The sequence below is a fragment of the Brachyhypopomus gauderio genome, chromosome 11 (genome assembly GCF_052324685.1).
Source record: "Brachyhypopomus gauderio isolate BG-103 chromosome 11, BGAUD_0.2, whole genome shotgun sequence".
In the NCBI taxonomy this organism is placed as follows: Eukaryota; Metazoa; Chordata; class Actinopteri; order Gymnotiformes; family Hypopomidae; genus Brachyhypopomus; species Brachyhypopomus gauderio.
Genome location: NC_135221.1, coordinates 16,445,619 through 16,465,694, shown reverse-complemented (window position 1 = coordinate 16,465,694; position 20,076 = coordinate 16,445,619). Strand labels below are relative to the sequence as shown.

General features: G+C 44.2%; 1 protein-coding gene across 3 annotated transcripts; it reads right to left on the bottom strand.

The window, feature by feature from the left end:
• Positions 1–4,279: 4,279 nt before the first annotated feature.
• ctbp1l (C-terminal binding protein 1-like) lies at positions 4,280–18,929 on the bottom strand. 3 transcript variants are annotated; one of them, XM_077022413.1, is made up of 11 exons: positions 18,770–18,929; positions 17,438–17,484; positions 17,116–17,291; positions 9,093–9,247; positions 8,848–8,992; positions 8,393–8,599; positions 7,806–8,020; positions 6,862–6,992; positions 6,008–6,135; positions 5,802–5,922; positions 4,280–5,578 (listed from the first exon to the last, which is right to left on the bottom strand). In XM_077022413.1, exons 3-11 carry the CDS (start codon positions 17,171–17,173, stop codon positions 5,395–5,397), a joined length of 1,344 nt encoding a protein of 447 aa, XP_076878528.1. In that variant the 5' UTR covers positions 17,174–17,291; positions 17,438–17,484; positions 18,770–18,929; the 3' UTR covers positions 4,280–5,394. The 3 variants fall into 3 exon arrangements, with proteins under 3 accessions (XP_076878528.1, XP_076878529.1, XP_076878530.1); XM_077022414.1 differs by lacking the exon at positions 18,770–18,929 and adding an exon at positions 18,407–18,536; XM_077022415.1 differs by lacking the exons at positions 17,116–17,291; positions 17,438–17,484; positions 18,770–18,929 and adding an exon at positions 13,169–13,288.
• Positions 18,930–20,076: the final 1,147 nt, after the last annotated feature.

Below are 20,076 nucleotides of genomic sequence, written 5' to 3'. Positions count from 1 at the left end.
TGACAAAAACATTTTAAAAGGGAGTTAAAGCAGATATTTTACAATTGCTTTAAAAATAAATACACAGTCAGCAACACAAGTCAATTTTGCTCAGCTGTAACAGACATGTTATAAACAACCCTAACCTAAAATACATACTCAAAGCAGCCTGTGTTTAACACACTAAGCTGCTGCCAGGTACCTATTGTAAAAAAAGGACTGAGTCAGGGCAAACAAGCTCTGGAAATCTTCACAATCCCAAAGGATGTTTGGGAACCGCATTTCTCTAAAAGTTCCACTAGCTGATAGGACTAAAACTAGTATAGTAGTTATATTTTGTCTTTAGATCAAAATCAGCATAAGCAGCTGGAAAAAATGTCACTAAAACAACCGTCTCGAGGATACCACAGCAGCTTGGTGAACTTCACACGGCCAAGATTAAACTTTTTTTAATGGTTTGCTGGGAAATACAGCATTCGGTGTTTGACCCGATGTGGGTCAAAAAGCGAAGAGCTAAGCTACAGGACAGAACTCTCATAAAGGCCCATATGGTACTGATTTTTAGCTGGCAGGCGAGGTTGGGTATGCATACACTCATAAAGCCGATAACAATCACAACTGCCAAGCTTTGCCAGGGGCACCATAAACACAATCAGTGGGGGCTCCCAGCATGCCGTGCTTCATGGCGTTCAAGCACCACAGTCCATCCACATCAGCTTAAGCAGCATTCATCCTTAATCTTAATGTCATGTTTAAAATCACTTCTGTAGTCCGAGCACTGCAACGGCCAGAAAATGGGGGGGGGGGGGGGGGGGGGGGGGGGGGGGGGTTGGTGAAGATTTCTTTTAGCACAAAGACAGTGAACAAGGGGTTAATCTTTAGGATTTTATTAAAATACCTTGTGGAATTTACCATCAGAGGTTACCATCACAAACATGATTGTTTTCTAATAAAAAAGTAAACAAAACAAAAAGTAAAGCTTAAGAGCCTAGTTATTGGAGTTTTTTTTTCTTTTTGTTGTTTTTGCAGTCTAGTGATGGGGAAAAGAATCAACTCACAACAAAAACAGAAGGTGGTGAAAGAAAGGAATAAAAAGTTCACATGTTGTAAAAATACATTTCCCAATTTCAACATTACACACAGTTCAATTAAAACATTCATTCTTTCATTGTTAGATGTCAGTGCGACAAATATGCCAAAAAAAAAAAAAAAAAAAAAACACAGAAGAAAAGACAGAGAGTAGAAAGACATCCTAGACGCTGGCCTCACTGTGGACAGAGCGGACTGAACGAGAACCTTGTGGAGTTCTGGACCTTCATTCTGAGGTTTTGGAGTTGAGTGACCCATGGACTCCTGGAGGATATGTGTGCATTTGAACCCTGAGAGAGAAAGTGACTGCTCCAGACGTACACTTTTTCTTCTATGCTATATCTCCCTTCATGAACTAGACATGGCGATAGCTGCACCCCACTTCAGGGGCTTTAAGAGCGCCCCACCGGCGCTCAACTCACTCCTCCAGGCAAAAACCAGTTGGACATATGCATACAGCACACACAGCTATGACCTTTTAGCAGAGAATGGCTAAAGAAAACTTCCCCTCTCTCTCCCTCTCTCCGTCTCTCTCTCTCGTATGCGTACTGCAGGGGTTGGCCAAAAGAGGCCTGCACCAAGCCCGTAAAAGTCTACATCTTTAAGGCAGTCAGGGGCTAAATGATGACATGCAAGTGAAATCCTGGAGAAAAACCCATTAGACTCGCTGCTAAAAACTTATCCAACAAGCAAGGTGATTGACGGGGAGAACACAGGAAAGAGATATTTTTGAAATGTTTCCATACAACATGTAGAACACTGAATGATACAAACTAAAATTATACACAAAAATGTAAATGTACAGTGCACAGCTGACGCCAAAGCCTGATGAAAAGGATGGTAAAAGAAATCCCACAGTTATGCTCGAAAATCCAAAAATGTGACAGCATTCAAAAATATATTATATATTAAAGGACAAAAACAGATAAGCTAGAATTTTTGAATATGGGTATAAAGGGGTGTCAATTTAGTCCAGGAGAACTACCACACCAGAAACCAAACATCGAAATGCGGCAAACGGGGAAATAGGGTTCGGATAACCAAGGGCACACCAAATTATCCAAAAACGCATCCTACATTGCAATATTGCATCTTATTTCTACCTCACGCGAATAACATGCATTATTCCATGAGAATCATATTCATTCAAGGGGCACGTTGACATGAAAATCAAAATCATGGATTTAAACAACGGCATTCAGGTGTGGGACACCAGTGGAGTTTTACTTACAATTTTGTCCCCTTGACAAAAAAATGTTAGTACTTAAACTACACTGGATTTTTGCAGAGAAAAAAAAAGCATTCAATTAACACAATAATTTATTCCATGTTTAGGCTAACGGTGAATGGCCCTAGAAGTATGCAATGTTCTTAAATCATACTATTGGGAGTTTATTTCCAAATGCACTAATTACCTAGCTTAGCAGACCCTAAACCCCACCATTATTATACAATCCACTAATACACATACATCCACAGAGTAAATGAACAACGTTGATTTGTGCTCATTAATTACAAATCAAATTAAGGGTAAAGCTCTAAACAAGAGAGATTAAGCCACCAATCTACCTAATCAAACAAATGGATGCCTTGTTTTATTAAAAAGAAGAAACAGCATGAGGGGAATTCAGCTTTGGGTAGGGTTCATCAGATGTACTGAAATAACTGAAAATAAATGAGCACTCAAACACACTTCAGAAATAGGAAACTACCATCTAAAAAAAAGCTGTACAAAGCAAAAAGCAAGAACAAGGAAACAGTAAAGCATACATTCAATATCTGTTACTGAGGTACTACAAAGGTTTTCCCTTGACGCAGAACAGTATTCAGAGCTAACATACTTGTCCTGGGGATGACATCCCCATTTGGAAGGTGACTGGTCTGCCTGTGAACTAGCTTGATCCAAACTCTCATCCTAAGCTTCGGTGCTCCTTACGCTGGGTTGACTTCTTGGAAAAAGATATCAGATATCCTTAACAATTATAGGAAAAGAAGGGTGGACAGAACCAGAAAGGCTAAGACGGACAGGCCCTACAGAAGAAAATATGGGCTTCAGTCTGAGGGTTCTGACTGTTAGAGTCAGTGTGGCCCACACTTCTAGGTCTTCGGAAGTCAGTCGACTACTTAAGGGCAGAGTGGTCTACTCTAGCTCTACTCTGCACCCATCTCTGCGTGACCAGGGGCCAATGTCATGTTTCTAACGGGTAGACGCTGTCCTTTGCAAAAACCTGGGCATTCTCCATAAGCCTTGAGCACAGCCGAGCTGGAATGAGTCTGTCTGAAAGAACTGCAGTGTGTGAAATGATGTGCCGTGAGACTGAACTCGGGGAATATTGCATCACTGACATCTACTGGTAATTCCATGTTACTACAGAGCAAGATCCTGTGACTAGTTTGGGAGTCTTTCACCAAGGTGGGTTATGGGGGGGGGGGGGGGGGGGGGGGGGGGGGGGGGAGGGCGCAGACCCAAAACCCCAGCTTGCACCTTAAGCATCTCTCCAAAACCCTTTACTGCAACAGCTTCATTTAAGGATCTGTGTATGCGCGTGCGAGTGTATAACACACAAGGGGTTTCCTCTTCACTCGAGTGCCTAGCAGGGCAAGGCTAGGGCGGGGCTGGCTTCTACACAGTGATGTCATGGGAAGAGCGGGACCAATGGGGAAGGGCCCCAAGAGATAAAGGCAGGGTGGCCCAGGGTGCGTCGGTACAAGGCCTAATCACTCACGGAGGCACAGGCAGGAAACACACCAAGAGATAGAGTGTGAGAGAAGAGAGGGATAGAGAGAGCGAGAGTGAAAAAGCAGAGAAAAACAAAGGGGGTAAAGCATACTGAGGTGTCCACAACATCAGATTCAGCATGGAGGACAGGAATATATGTAAAACAAGCAAGAGACCAGAGAGAGAGAGAGAGAGAGAGAGAGAGAGAAACAAACAAAAAAAAAGCACACCACACAAACCCACCCCCCTCATCAAAAACTACAGCGTGTTACTGTAAGAGAAATTTTAAAAAGAAGCATGTCCACCATTTGGTTAAACAGAACAGAAGAAGAGAAACAGAAAGAGTGTGAAGACATACCGGTAATATTGAAGTGTGTGAATACAGTCTGTAGACTGAAAACATATCTTACCTTCCCATAAATTCATAAATTTAACAGTGAAAGCAATGATAGTCTGTTTAAGTGTAGACAATCACACAAACATGTTACTGTATATCTTCTAACAAAAGGTCTTTATAAGAGAATCATAAACACAAAGACCAGGGCGAAGTTCATAGTTACACACAAACAAAATGAATAGAGCAGATTTGATACACTCCCATAATATATAATCACCTCTGTCCTATAAAATCTAAAAAATCGGACAAGCCCGAAAGGCGCCAAACTCAAAGCAACGCTGAGACCAGAAGGTTCGACTCATGTGGTTTAACAGGTGGTGTGGAAAACTGGACACGGTGGGTATGGAAGTCGATGAAATGGTTGTACACAAAAGAACGTCCCATAAACGAGGCTCCTACAGCAGACCTACGTCACCCGTCCATACTCGACAGACTGAAGTACACGACTGAACAAATCCCTAAAAAGTTCCAGGAGAGCCTCCGCCTTCCACACTGGTGACTAAACGGAGTCCTCTAGGACGCCCCACTAGGTGTGAAGAGTGGAAAACCACAGTTTGAGCTTTGCCCCGTGGCCCGAGTGACCAAGAACCACGCGCGGATCACAGAGCCCATTCGAATTCATCGTTCTAGTCGAGCTTGGGAACAAGTTGCTGATGTTGGCTGTCCCTTGGAACCGTGAAGGAAATTTTAAAAAAAAGTCCAAAGACGTAAGCCACCGTTTTTGACCTTGCTTTGCTGTTCCACACTATGGTAAAGGAAGGAAGTGAAAGATCACAAAATGGAGGTGTGGGGGTTGGGAGAAAGGGTCATGCTTGCTTCACTACACTTTAAAACAGCTGGACAGAAAGAAGTCAGGTAGAAGAGACACTACTCAAATAAACTCCGACTAATCCAGAGAAGAATTTAAAAAAGGAAAAAAGGTTTTAGATGTCAAAAAAAAAAAAAAAAAAAAATCAACCCAATTACTTAATCCTTGAGAAAGAGTTATTGCTTACTGCACAAGTGAGGGTGGGGTGTGAAGAGGGTACGACGAGGGAGGGGGGGGAAAAAACAAAAACAATGTTTTTCAGCGGGTCACTTCTGGGTTTAGACTTGTGTTCTGTTGAACTGGGTTGACCCGGGGTCACATCGAAGCAGGGCGTCGGTATGGGTTCAGCCCTACAAAGCGTGAAAGGGTATCGCTGGGGTGTCGACGGAATGTGTTGGGACGCTATTGGTCAGAAGGGACGTCTCTGTCAGCCTCCGCCTTGGAAGGCTGCACGGGTGAGGGGGTGTGCGGTGGGTGTGAGACTGGGGCGATGGCATGGGCCAGGGGCAAAGTGCCCGCCACCATGCCCTCCACTCCTGCCCCGGGCAGGCCACCCGGAGCTACACCAATCAGACCAGCAGGAAACCTGAGATGGAGCACATGATCTCAACATTAGGGTTTACGGCATTAGTTTAGAAAAATAAAAACGAGACGAGAAGGGAATGGAAACAGCACACACACACACACACACACACACACACACACACACACACACACACACACACACACACACACACACACAAGCCTTCTGCATAAAGAAAGCGAATATTTTAAATCGTTAAATCGTTCATCGTAAGTTTTACATTCACCTGTAGCCTCCGGCTCCATTAAGTTCAGAGTGCACGGTGGCTGCGTCCATGGACGGCCACTGAGAAGCAGCCATCAGGTACTCCTTATTCACACAGTTCTTCAGACTATCTGGAATACGACCTGCACAAAACGGAGAGTGAGCCGATGGGAGCACTGGGACCGCGAGAAGTGTGGAGAGGGCTTGGGGTGACGGAGCTCTGCTCACCCGTGATGGCCCTGCGGACTTCCCGTGCCGCCTCCTCCCGGGCCTCGATGGAGGCCTGCTCGCTGTACCAGGACGTGTGGGGCGTGCAGATCAGGTTGGGGGCGTCCTTCAGCGGACCCTGGCTGAAACTGGAGAGGCGGGGAGTGACAGAAACATGATGGCAATCACAGAGCGTATGTTAACACACGGCAGCCCTGTTAAGATAAACTCTCCGTTATCTCTTACACACCATATCTCACACAGATCTTATCTAAAGGGTTCCAGATCTCTCACTCACACACACCTCAGGTAAGGAGTTCCATTTTCCTCTCTCATCCACCCACACTTAAAGCTCACCTAAAAGACCTTCTAGCCCACCATCTATCCATTACAGGAAGACATACTCAGCCACCTACTTCTGTATACACACTGGCTCACAAAGGGTTCTCTCTCAGTCTCACACAGACACACACAAAACCCACCCACAGGGCTTTGTCTCTCTCTCTCTCACACACACACACACACCTGAAGGGCCCTGTCTCTCTCTCTCTCTCTCTCTCTCTCTCTCTCACACACACACTCTCACCTGAAGGGCCCTGTCTCTCTCCCTCACACACACACACACACACCTGAAGGGTTCTGTCTCTCTCTCTCTCACTCACACACACTCACCTGAAGGGCCCTGTCTCTCTCTCTCTCTCTCACACTCACACACCTGAAGGGTTCTGTCTCACACACATACACTCACCTGAAGGGCCCTGTCTCTCTCTCGCTCACACACACACCTGACGGGTTCTGTCTCACTCACTCACACACCTGATCTGTCTCACTCACTCACAGGGTTCTGTCACACACACACACACACACACACACACCTGAAGGGTTCTGTCTCGTGGACGTCCAGAGCTGCTCCCCTTATTCTGCCCTCTTTGAGAGCCTGAGCGAGGGCTTTCTCATCCACCAGCCCCCCTCGCGCAGTGTTCACCAGGAACGCACCCTGTCGCATCTGGAACACCAACCAGTGGAGCACGTCAACGTGAGGGTGGTGTAACCCTGGTGATGTACACCACCAACCAGTGGAGCACGTCAACGTGAGGGTGGTGTCACCGTGGTGGATGTACACCACCAACCAGTGGAGCACGTCAACGTGAGGGTGGTGTAACCGTGGTGGATGTACACCACCAACCAGTGGAGCACGTCAACGTGAGGGTGGTGTAACCGTGGTGGATGTACACGTCAACGTGAGGGTGGTGTCACCGTGGTGGATGTACACGTCAACGTGAGGGTGGTGTCACCGTGGTGGATGTACACCACCAACCAGTGGAGCACGTCAACGTGAGGGTGGTGTCACCGTGGTGATGTACACCACGTCAACGTGAGGGTGGTGTCACCGTGGTGATGTACACCACCAACCAGTGGACCACGTCAACGTGAGGGTGATTTCATGGTGAGTCTACAATTACTGGGCCATGCAAAGTGTGAAGTATGCACTTGCTAATTGCTGGCAATTCAACGGATAATGTATTAAGTGTAACTAGTTAATGAACTAGTGCACTTTATCATCATAACCAAATACATGACGGTCCAGTATCAGTGTTATATAATATATTTGTGTATGTGTGTGTGTGTACACTTGTATAGCACCTTTGTGATAATGTTCAGAATGTGACTAGGTTTGGGGGTTATCAGTCTGATGAAAGACTAGGTGGTGTATTTTACCTCTCTGACTCTGGGAGTCATTGATTGGTTGACGTGTTGACGTGTGCGTGTTATTGACCTGTTTGATTGGTTGATGTGTTGACGTGTGCGTGTTATTGACCTGTTTGATGGTGAAGTCGTTGATAAGGTGGTGGTTGTGCTCGTTTAAACTGCAGTGAAGGGAAACACAGTCCGAGTGGATGAGCAGGTCCTGCAGTGTGGCCATGCGCTGGAGCCCCAGGGACTTCTCCACGCCCTCGGGAAGGTACGGGTCGTAGAAGATCACTCCGAAACCAAAGGCCTTCGCCCTCAAAGCAACAGCCTGACCCACACGTCCTACAACACAAAAGGTCAGTGTCAGACGTCATGCTGCACTGACCTGATCATTTCTCTCTACGATTAAAAAACATTTATCTGCCCTTTCAACTGCAGCTAATGCAAAGCTGCAATCCAAACCCACGATTGACCAAGAGCAGAAACCCAAAGGAACGAACGTGAAAAGCACAAACAAGAAACACATAAAGCAAGTCAAGTGATAGTTGTATTTGTAACTGGGTTACACAAAAAAAAAAAAAAAACCATTATCTGAATCTTCTGAAATTATCTCCTAAAAACAAACACACAGCTTCAGTAGGTCAGGAAACAGCGCAACAGGCGTTCTCGACCGATTCCAGCATCTCCAATAGGGCAGAACAGACGGGCGCTCACCGAGGCCGATGATGCCCAGGGTCTCTCCCCGAATGCGGGCGGCACCGCCAGCCACCTCCCTGATCTGCTCCACACTGGAGGCTCGTGTGCCCTCGCGCAAGGCCTGGTGCATCCAGGTGACCCGCCGGTACAGGTTCAGAATCAGGCACATGGCCGTGTCCGCCGTCTCCTCCACGGACGCCGCAGGCACGTTACACACAGCTATGCCTGTTTACACAAGACGGGGGTACCGTCAAACGTAAAAGACTCGCAAACCGGATTTTTGTCATGTTCAAAAGACAGTTCGACAGAGTGTGAAACGTTCAAGATTTACTCACTGGGTTAACTATTATCAATCAGAAAAGCAGCAATAACAGGAATCGGATCACAGAAAAGTGACGCGTCTTATCCAGATACTGTGACCATTGACCATAGCAGCAAAATAACTAGCTCAAAGACTCTAATGTGACACGGACCGAGCTCTGCCGCGGCTTTAACGTCGACGTTATCGTATCCACTCCCGATTCTCACAATCACCCGGAGCCCTTTGAACTTGTCCAGGTCGTCTCGCGAGAGCGTGATGGTGTGGTAGAGTAGCGCGGCTACGGCCTCGTTAAGAACCTGGAACCCAGATTGAAGGACACTTTCACTGCAAAACCGCCAAAAGGATCCTCGGTGTACTGTGGAAAGAACACACCGTGCCGTCGTTCTGTTCACGTACCTTCTCGTGGATCTCCTGGGTGGACTGGGCGTCGCAGAAGGCCACGGTGGCCACGTCCTTCAGGATTGGCATCTCCACCGTGCAGTCTCGCCCGTCCAGCAGGGCCACCAGCGGCCGGGGGTGCATGGGCCCGTTGAGGATGGGGGGGCGAATGCCTAAGGGAGAAGAAGCGACGGCCAAGCTGAAGAGACTTTCACTGCAAAATGTATGAACACAGGAGAGCGTTTACTAGCTGGGAACTACCCGGCTTGATCACATTTAGCAATTACTGGACCCAGTTTCATGCTTCACCAGTTAGTCAGTGCTTACCTCTACCATTTAAAATGTCAGCCGAATGTCAGGCAGCTTGTCAGACCAGTGACCCATAAGAAAATCTAAATTCTTAGCTTCGGCATGCCATATTTAGGTAAATCTCCGGCTAAGCAAACTTGAGCGGGACAGCAAAAGCTGACAATCAGAAATTACAAATGGGTTTGGAAAGAATCCCAGCTTTAATCAAACATGTAAAGTCAAGCTTTAATGGTTCTAGCCATATTGATTACTGGGTCCGTGATTTATTTATTAGAAACAGTTCGGCGCAGTGAGAGCTGGGGATTATATGATACTGGACCCTGGAACGCCCCCACGGGACTTGGACCACTGCCGGAAAACATCTTGGGCAAGCATGAAAAACGACGACCTCACAGGTCACGTTTACACGGCATGGTCTGGACTACTACAACTCTTCACTGAAATAAAATAATCAGGCAGTCTTATTTATAAATGTAGCACTTTCCGCTATCTAAAAGAACAAGTGTTACATTTCTAGTACAAATCTAGTGCAAATCCTACAATTAAAAGTTCTAAAGACTTTCATTTTAATAATTAGTAATCAATAAGGTGAAATGCCTCTAATTGTTTGAGCGTGGATACATTTTAGGTACCGCCTGTAGAGAATAACATGCTTAAATTTCTTATGTATATTTCCAATGTATATTCACATGACACGTCCATTAGACTATCAGGTCACACCTATGGAAGACCAACACTGGTCCTAATGCATATACAATAACTTTGTAATGCAAACTGCATTTGGCTTTCTATAATTAGAGCATTTCATGCCACAATTAAATCGAGGACATCGCTTTGCTTAATAGTTTTGAATGCAATGAAATAATCATTGCCTTTCTTTTTCTGTGCCATTTTGAAATACAATCCAAACCTAGGAATGAACCCCAGGTAGCTATTACATTTCACTCTCTCCATCTGTAAAGGTGACTCAAATGCAATTCAATGCATTTCCCCTCTGAGACTGACCACATACTGATTTCCTAAAAGTCTACATCTTAAATGAACTCAACCACCTAAAGGGTAATCTGGGACAGAACAATTTTCAGAATAGAGTCGATAGTCTGACCGATAGCATGGTAACATTACCGTGTTTGAGCAGCACATGAATGCTGTGAACGGTCTTTACTGTTTCAACAGACTATTCTAGGCCTTAGATTACTTCCACCAGTCTCATGCCATGTTACAGCACCGCTCTGAAGATATAATTCTCAGCGACGCTACAACTCTGCAATAGATTATTTCTTTACACTATGTGAACGCCACCTTTTCTAATACCATCAAACTAGATTGGTCTCCTACATCAGTCAGATCAATGATGAGACAGCTCAAGGCTGTGATTGGATGGTTGACTTCATTTCATTTTGGCACTCAATGTCTGGGCCTTTAGGTGGAGTCATGGCCTGTAACATGGAGGGTATGGTGTTCGTGTGTCACCTTTACTGTGTGGAGACAGTGAAATGTGATACCTGCCTGGATTTCATTCCTATGTTTGGATTGCATTTCAAAATGGCACACACGAGCAAAAAAAAAGAACCACAAAACCATTCATTTAAGAAATGCGCCGTCGCCATGATTGTATTTCAGTGCGTGCAAACACAACTAAACAATCACGTCTGTGTTTTAGCTGTGGCATGATGAAATGTACATAACATACAGAAGAGCAATAACAAATCTGCCCTGCTTAAGATTTTCTATTATTCTCCATATACTGCAAGTCCACAGAAGAAATGTAAAAAGACAAACAAAAGCACACCCTAAGCCCACCTACTGACACTCACACATGGACATGTACACCGAGAACCACACCACTGCTGGCCCATGTTCATACCGAAGCCCTCCCCCCCACCAGCTGTTCAGCTAAAGGGGTTGGGGGGGGCGAGAAGATGAGGTGGATGGAGGGAACAGGAGAAATGATGGGGTGTGGGGTGACGAGGGCAACAGCGGAAGTGCTGAGAGGGGGGACAGGCGGTCTTAAAATGACTCATGATGACCTAAATTCTGTAGTGTGTCTAGAAACACAACTCACTTGAAGCCTCAGGCCCAGACAACCGCTTTCAATTCATGCCTCAAACACATATTTACCATAGTTTGCTATTTTCAAACACAATGGCCTTGCTGCGGCAAGAGGGAGTGCAGGTGGGTTCCATGGTCTAGCCACTCCCGTTCCAAAAGCATGATGGGACACCGAGACTTCAACAGATCATACTGATTCATAAATCTGCTGGGGAATTTTAAAAAAATGCTCATCTTGGTTAGCAGGGACTAGACCGTTTCTAAACAGATAACTAAAACTTCGTGAAGTGTATTGACCTTTAAATGTTTGAGGTAAGGAAACTTGCAAACTTGGACAATTCACACATGGGCCTGGTTAGAGGTCTGGAGCAGAGGGAGACGCATTCTCATCTTCATTAGCAAAAATGATAAGTAGTTACACATCGCCATTAAAGAGGAGTCTATGTCAAGTACCCACAATGCAACAGTTAGAGTTACTTTTCCTCCCACAAAGCAAATATCACTTTTAACCAGATACAGAAATAACTACTTGTCAAAAACACAATGCGAGCAGATAATGGGCCATGTTCAAGGTGGACATGCTCCAAAACTCAGTGATAAATCTGATTGGAACATGGCACAATTGTAAATGGTACTCTGAAAATGCTTTAAGCTTTGGCAAATGTAGTTAACTACTAAAGACATTTTATTAAAAACAGATAAACCAATTTGCAATTCAATCTCGAATTAACAAAAAACTATTAACACGCACGTACAAGATAAAATAAAAAACAATAATGAAAAAAAACCCCCACAAAAACACTCCTCCAAAATCATTTGCCCCAATGACAGGTGTGTAGTAGGAAACGTTTTAGACGTTTTGTAAAGGCGTTTATCCAAGAACACTCAGCTCGACTTCCCTCACTAACACACGTCACAGTGAGGCCCATAACACAAACGCTCGTGAACTCCATTCATTCACTCCACAGCACATGCACACAATTATGAAACGGGACACAAGATATTTTATGAAAGAATATATGCAGCTAGTCTCAGTTTAGACAAAAAAAAAATAAAAAAAACAAACATTTTACGTGTCCCCAAAATTCTCGGAGAGGGGAAAACCGTCAGCGCAGCTAAATCATTCATCGTAAAGTCCTCATGTACACAATGCAAAAGCTTATTGCGGCGAGGTCACGCGGGGAATATTGCGTGGCGGCCGCTAGCACAGATGCCGTGTGTTGAGTCTGCGCCAGCGTCTATGAAAGAGAGAGAGCCGCAGAGGAGGAATGGCCACGCGAACAATGCCATTCATTCATAGCTCAGGCCTGCCTCTCCTCCCCACTACCCCCCTCTCGCCAAAACCCCTTGTCTCCCTCTCTCTGCATTCCCCACCCCTCCACCTCGCTTTCTTACCCTGCTGCTGCTACAGGACACACACACACACACACACACACACACACACACACGCACGGGCTCACACACACACACACACAGACGGGGGGAGGGGTTGGGTGGGATGATAATACAGCAGCACCACACCCTACCTCCTGCTTGCCAGAAACACACACATACACACGCAAGCGCACACTTGCTCAACTCAGCAAGACCACAAGGACACACACACACACACAGTGTCAGAAAGGAAATTACGACCACTGGAGATACCACACCCATCCCGCATTACCACCGACCCTCGATCCTTTCTTCACAGCCCACCAAAAATACACGTACACAAACACACACATCCTAACCTTGCATCATGAAGCGTGCACGCCTGTCTTCTCTCTCTCTCTCTCCTCTCCCTCTACAGCTCTCTATCACTCTCTCTCTGTCCACCCTTTACAATCAGTGTCAGACTGTTTTTGCCTGGCAGGCTCCCAGCTGTCATCCACACCCAGCTCCTCCCCCACATGCCGGCTCCAATCAGAGGCACTGGCATTGAATGCTGACCAACCAGCACTAACCTCATTAGCATATGCAAGGAGCGCTAGAGGCATTTGGGTAGTAGTTTTTTTTTTTTTTTTTAAAGAGACAGCAGTTTGTCCTCTTCACAGCCATTCTGTGTCCAGTCCTTCACAGAAACCACCATTATTCATGCATTTGTATTAGACACACAAATATAAAAAAAAATTATTGTATGCATGTGGTTTCTCTAGAAACCTTCTGTAGTTCATTACCATCTTGAAAATATGAATTACACAATATATATATATATATATATATATATATATGTGAGAGAGAGAGAGAGAGAGAGAGAGAGAGAGAGTCTAAATTGCTATGAAAAATGTTTCCAGAGAAACAAGATGTTTCAGACCCTTCTTCAGATCCTTCATAGGTATAAAAAAAAAAGAAAGAGGAATTGCTGTGTAAGGTGGATGTAAGCATGGTTTAGGGCTTTGCTGACTACTAGATTAACATGTGGCTTTTATTACTACAGCATTTCTTTGCTATAAACCTGTATTTCTATATCACCAACTATATTACCTGCAAGCAAGCTAAGAATGCTAGTCATGTAGCTTATGCCAGATGAACCTTTAATGCTGGGCAACCTTGGTTATGCACAGGGCCAACAGTTCTCAGCATGGGTTGGTGCAAAAGCCTACTGTGTTCACACTCACTGCTTACCACATTACAATATGCAGAAGCTGCATTTTGATAGGAAATACATTTAAGAAATGAAGCCAGTCATTTCAAGGTCTTAATTTTCAGTTTTCTGTAAAATAACCAACAGATTTGTGAATAACTAAGTTGTTAGATTAATAGGATCATCACACACTGCAGGTGGAATGCCTGGTACTCATTGTGTTTGGTTACAATTTACATTTTCCATGGATAGAAATATGACAGACCACAGACTTGGAACAGAAAACATTCTCTTATCTTACAAAACAATTCTTCATCTTCCCATCCTGATAACATAACAGCTGCACGCATATGAAACTGCACTTGTATCAGGTCCTGTGGGCTGATCACATGCACCTTTCTCAAGCAGCAATTTCCCATAAATGTTAATTTTAGCATAAATGTATTAAACACTATAAAACAACCCGGCCCATCATCAACTGGGTTAGATGATGACCACTAGGTAAAACCAATAGAGACAACTGGATGTATATGATGTCGCTCACATTTCCCAGCTGAAAACATACCCAGAACCAATCTGATTTCTGTAACATTGTGGGGCAAGACTTTGATTCCAGGACTCATAAGAGCTGAAATCAAGTCCACTATTAGAACATACCATCCTGAGTGTGCCATAAATAACTGAAGCACCCCATTTAGGCCCACATTGTTCTTGCCGCCTTCAGCAGTGCCGGGCAAGAGCCCCGTTAAGGACTGCCAGCTGTCTACCCCACCCAGCGGTTGACAGGAAGGAGCAAAGATAAGAAAGAATAGCACTGCGCCTGGCCTACGGTCTAGCGCTTTACCTGCCCACAAGCCCACACTAAACGCAATCAAACTATCTGATCTCACACTCAGCAGTATGTCAACAGCAGCCTGAATAAATTAAACTACATCATGAGCCCAACCTCTTAGAACACATGTACATATACTAATGTTTTGGGATATGGTAAAAAAAAAAAACAAAAAAAAAAAACAAATAAATAAATACAATTAATAGTGTCAATACATCCATTATACGGACACTGATTGTTGCCATAAACATTCAATGAAAATAAATAAAATAGGGTGATTGCATTGTCTCGACAACAGTTTTTTTTAAAACATCATGTATAAAACATGCATTTGTACAAAAGCTTAACCAAAATGACAACAGATTTGTCAGTTTGAGATATACAATTATACTGCAAATTACTGACTAATCCGGCACCAAATTTGGTCTTCCATCATGTTCTCATTACTGTCTTTGTTAACATCACTCAAAATCCAATATATGTCCTGATGGAAACACTCGCCTTTCTCCTCCAAGCTCTCATGTTCTCCTTGAATTTGTCAAGAATTTGGCATTAAAGATATGGACTTTGAAGGACACCCTGCAGCCCATTTTCCCCCCCACAGTTCTTCAGCAGAGTGTCTCAAGCTCCACACAGTTCTCTACTTCTCGGGTCCATGTACTCAGAGATCTTCAGCTGTAATCCAAGGACACTGGCTTTGACCTTTGCCTCAGACAGCTTAAGGGAAGAAGTCTTGAAAGGTACTGACAAACTGAAAGGCCCAATTCAAATGTTCACTAGTGGCGTCAACACCTTCCAGATGTGCACCCGCACTGCCACTTCGTGCTGTTTCTCCACACTGAGAACAGGCGTCACTGTGGCCAGACCCACCTGTAGTAGTGCACTTCAGTGTCCCATTATCCAAAGTCAAAGACGCAGTGAAACTTGCAAACCACTTTGAAGACCCATTAGGAATGCTACTTTTTTGAAAACTCTAATGACCATCAAGCTGTACTCATCGCTGCTGCAATACTCTGAGAAGACCATGGAAAAAGACAAGTTGTTCCAATAATGAGGTAGGACAGCTTTGACACGCATGGATTAGCGGTCAACGAAGATACGCCACTCGATCAGGTAACAGGTGACTCCAATTTTGTCGAAAGAATTATGCCAGAAGCAGAGTCCATCTTGATGGATGAAGAAGCTGGAAACAGCTTATTGACATCCTCTGATCTGTGACTTGCACAGAACATGTTCATCCAACAAGTTTCACAACTTGTTTCTAGATGCCAAAAACCTCAGCAATGTACTTCATGAGACCAAGTTTTCCAATTAAAACTTTGCCTTTTTGATGGGATAGTGCGCGTTTTTCAGCTGTACTTCTGTATTTATAACCTGGATCTAAAACATCTCCCTCTCACTCTGACCTGCAGCTCTCTTCTCAAAATGGATGTTCTCTCTTCAGAGGAACGTGTACAAGGAGCTCAGGGCACTGGGACAACGGACGATGGAAATTCTGGATAGATGATCAGTGCATTCTTTCCAGTCCACTAAGGGTCCACCATCCAAAAGTAACGGCTTGAGTGGTCAGTGGATTCCCACCAAATTCTACTTTTTTTTTTATTTACTGAAGAGGTTTAAGAAATTATAAAGTTCTACAGGTTCCTCAAAGTTTACTCAGCACTCAATCCATCTACAATGTTCTGGAAAATAAGTACATTTCAAAATATCACTGCCCTGGACACAAAGGCAGAGTTTGTGGGGAATAATAGATCTCTATTTTTGAAGTATATGGAATGAACAAATAACACTTACTACAGAGGAACAAAAATATTTAATTTCTGTATGGTAATCATCTGCTAAATCTCTACCTGTTTCACAGTCATATTGCTAATATATAGTCTTGCGATTCACAACAAACATGTTTTGCATAGTTATGTTTGTTTGAACTTTCTTAAGAAATTTGTTAACAAGACTGAATTCCATTTCAAACTGAAAGTAAACATCACACCAATCATGTATCTTTAAACTTCTCAAGTCATGGAAAAAACTTAAAATCTCTCATTCTATTTGAAATTAAATTCCACATCATGATAACCTAGGTGTCTAAACTTCTAGCCATGGTTTTATAAATTTGCCAAGAAGTCCATATTGTAGGGACTGTACGTCTCTGCATTATTTTTAACAAGCTTACTACCTGTTCAATATGTAACAATTTGATCTAAACACTTATTTAATTAGCCTCATCATTGTATCTCTGAATTAAAGCACATTTGAACAGGTGTTCAACAGGTTATTCTTACCTTCACAGATGCGATCCAGTCTCTGCCGCTTGACTTTGTGTTTGTCCATCAGAGCCATCGACTGACAGTTCTTCACAAAGACCAGCTAAGGCCACAACAAGAGAATGTAAAAGAGCACAGAACAGAATTTGGTCTCGTCCACACGAGGAGAGAAATCAGTCAAATCTTCCCACAATCTGCAATAACAGACCAGAAGACAAATAAATGTCAAATCATCTGAAAAGCAGCAGCAGAAACTACAGATTTTCGGTTTTTGTAATCATAGATTTTCTTACAATATCTCACAACTGGATACATGACATGACACAGCTGTCAGTCTCACCTGAGGCAGGAGTCAGTAACCAGTTGTCAGCTTCCTTTAAACGAAGTCTGTGTAAAATAAAAAATAACCTGTTAATACTTGTTACACGACTAGTTATTGTGCAATTTTTTTATCCGCTCTAAAATATAGTACACACAGAAGTTGGTATTTATCTGGGGAAACCCACAAGGCGCCGAACATGACCCTAGAGCCATACATAAAGAAATAAAGGAGAGCAAAAGTCCATCTCCAAACTACTCCTTGCAGCCGACATGGCACTACTTGACGATATTGAGTTTGAGACGTTTGAAGCGCCACGATAACAGTTACACTCCCCGAACACTCAGCAGTCGCACTGTGGCTACGGCGGCTAATCGCATTAGGCACCATCACAGCTACGTCTCCTCGCCGTTTTCCCCCCTCACACTTCTCTCTCATTTGGCACTTTGAGGCGGGTACACTTGTGAGGACGCGTTTAAAACCGGCCACCCGACGCTAGCTGACTACCGCCGCCCACTTAAAAAAAACGGAGTTGTGAAGTTTTTAACAGATTAGTAGCGGGACGCTGGGAGTGAGGAGCTCGGCTGAACCCTCGGCGGCCGTACGCGGCACCGACGCCGTCTGTTCCCATCACCGTTGTGTGGAAGCGAGCCAGCCCGGGACAGCCGCGCTACACCTTTAGCTAAAAACACTTGGTCTCCCGTGAATTTCGCTCGTTCCGGCGTTACACGTCCACCCCCTCCACATTTAACAGCACGTAGTTTCGACAAGTGTGAGTTTTGTCGGCAACACGGTCGAAAAGAGAGAAAAAAAACCAAATTGTTGAGCAGTTTTCCAAGCTCGCTGGCCTCTACTAAACTTCTTAGCAACTTGGACGTCTAACTCGGCAGCTAACGTTAGCTGCTAGGTACTTGTGCTGGCTAGCTAACGTTAGCTGCGATTCAAATTGAGCACAAACTCTGAAAGAAAAGCGCAAACGGCCGAACGCACCGAAGGAACGCCGTGTCGGTGGCGTTTCGTGTTCCCCACAATACTTTATTAAGTGTTTCCTTGTTTTCTAGCCAGTGTTTGAACGCTTTGCCCACGCTAGCTTACTAGGTGGCGAGCCGTACAGCAAGAGTGGCAGTTTTACACATTCACCAATTAGCCGCCTAGCATAGCCACACGGCTAGTTAGCATAGCCACACGGCTAGTTAGCATAGCCACACGGCTAGCAACCAACAACTGCAAAGGCAGAGTTTGTGGATGCTCGCTTGTTATATTCCCCAGTGCTCACAGACATAATAGGTCCGTGTGTGTGTAAACAGCACGGCGAGCTAAAACAGCAACAAAGTCGGAGTGAAAACAGCTCACCCAACGAAGCGCCTCTAAAGGTTTAGCCAGCGACGGGTCAGTGTGGTCAGCGTAACGTTAGGAGAAACAACTCTTCCCCGCTGCCGCTCTGCCATGAGAATCTGCATAAAAGGAAGTGGAGGCGCGGAGGCCCCGCCAACAACGTGCCGCACAAAGAGCGAAGCGCAGGCGAATCGCGCTAACTCCGAAATAACATAGCGGCTCCCAGAGGTGGTCTTTTGAAATGGTCATAAAACATCGGGTTTTTGTTTTTTTTTAACACATTATACATTTGCATGTGCAGCCGCCACGGTTTAGCAATGCACATGGTTTGCTTTATAAAAGGGAATGGGCCTAATCTGGCGCAAAAGTATGAAATAATATGAAATAATGTAACTTCAGCATACTCAAAGACGCTCATTCAGCCTGGTGTCTTGATAACTGTGCACCTGTCCATTATAATTATGATGCTAGACTCTAGCTAGACTATGTAACTGACAAGGACAGACTGTTTCCTATGTAGAGGTTTATGGAAAGCTGTTTTCCCCCTAAAATTATACATTGAAACGAGTAAAAATGCCATTCTGTCTACTCAAAATGTAATTCCATCTGCGAGAGATGTTACTTATGTTACTGCCTTCTTTTCTAACTGCCTAATATTATGTCTCTGTGTTATGCAGTTGTCACTCATTAAACGATTAATACGAGAAATACATTTCAAGTTCTTACTATAGCCTATTATAATTGCATGTATTCAGTTATAATTTCAGACATGTAATTCTTGCTCCTTAAAACGCTGAATTGTGACGCTACTTATGAAAATGTCAACATATAATTTAAAGGCCTTCTAGGGTTGAAGCAAGACATCTAATTCGTAAGCACTTGTGTAAATGAGTAATGACTGAGCAATACATGCTGTGAAACCACACTAGTTTTGATGGAGGCTGTCATAAAAAGCCTTACATTCTGTGTATTAGAGGGACAAATCTATTGTAAGACAGTTGGCAATAATTTTCATATGCTACTGAATACATTGATATGCAAACTAGTTTGCACCAAGAGCGCTTCCATCGCTTGTTCAAATTCAGTGCTAATTCTGTTTGTGACAGGTTGAGTTTATGAATGATACAAGTTTCTACAGCCATTTGCATGGCATTCATTGCTTGTAGCTATGAAGTAACAAAAATCTTCTAACCCTTGAGAAACAGATGGATAAAAGAGAGAACTGAATGCTTTTCCAAACAGGTGTTCTTGCTGGTGGAGAAGAGTAGATGAGGTTGAACTTGGAGATGGTCTGGAGATGGTTCTTCTGGGATTTAAAACCACTG

Bases quoted from the DNA above. Each gene is read 5' to 3' on its own strand.
- ctbp1l (XM_077022413.1), bottom strand. From the start codon at position 17,173: ATGGCTCTGATGGACAAACACAAAGTCAAGCGGCAGAGACTGGATCGC. The intron at 6,993-7,805 runs GTCAATAACACG...TTGGTGTTCCAG, and splicing joins ACGACTTCACCATCAAACAG to ATGCGACAGGGTGCGTTCCT. The intron at 6,136-6,861 runs GTGTGTGTGTGT...CCGCCTCTCCAG, and splicing joins CACGAGACAGAACCCTTCAG to TTTCAGCCAGGGTCCGCTGA.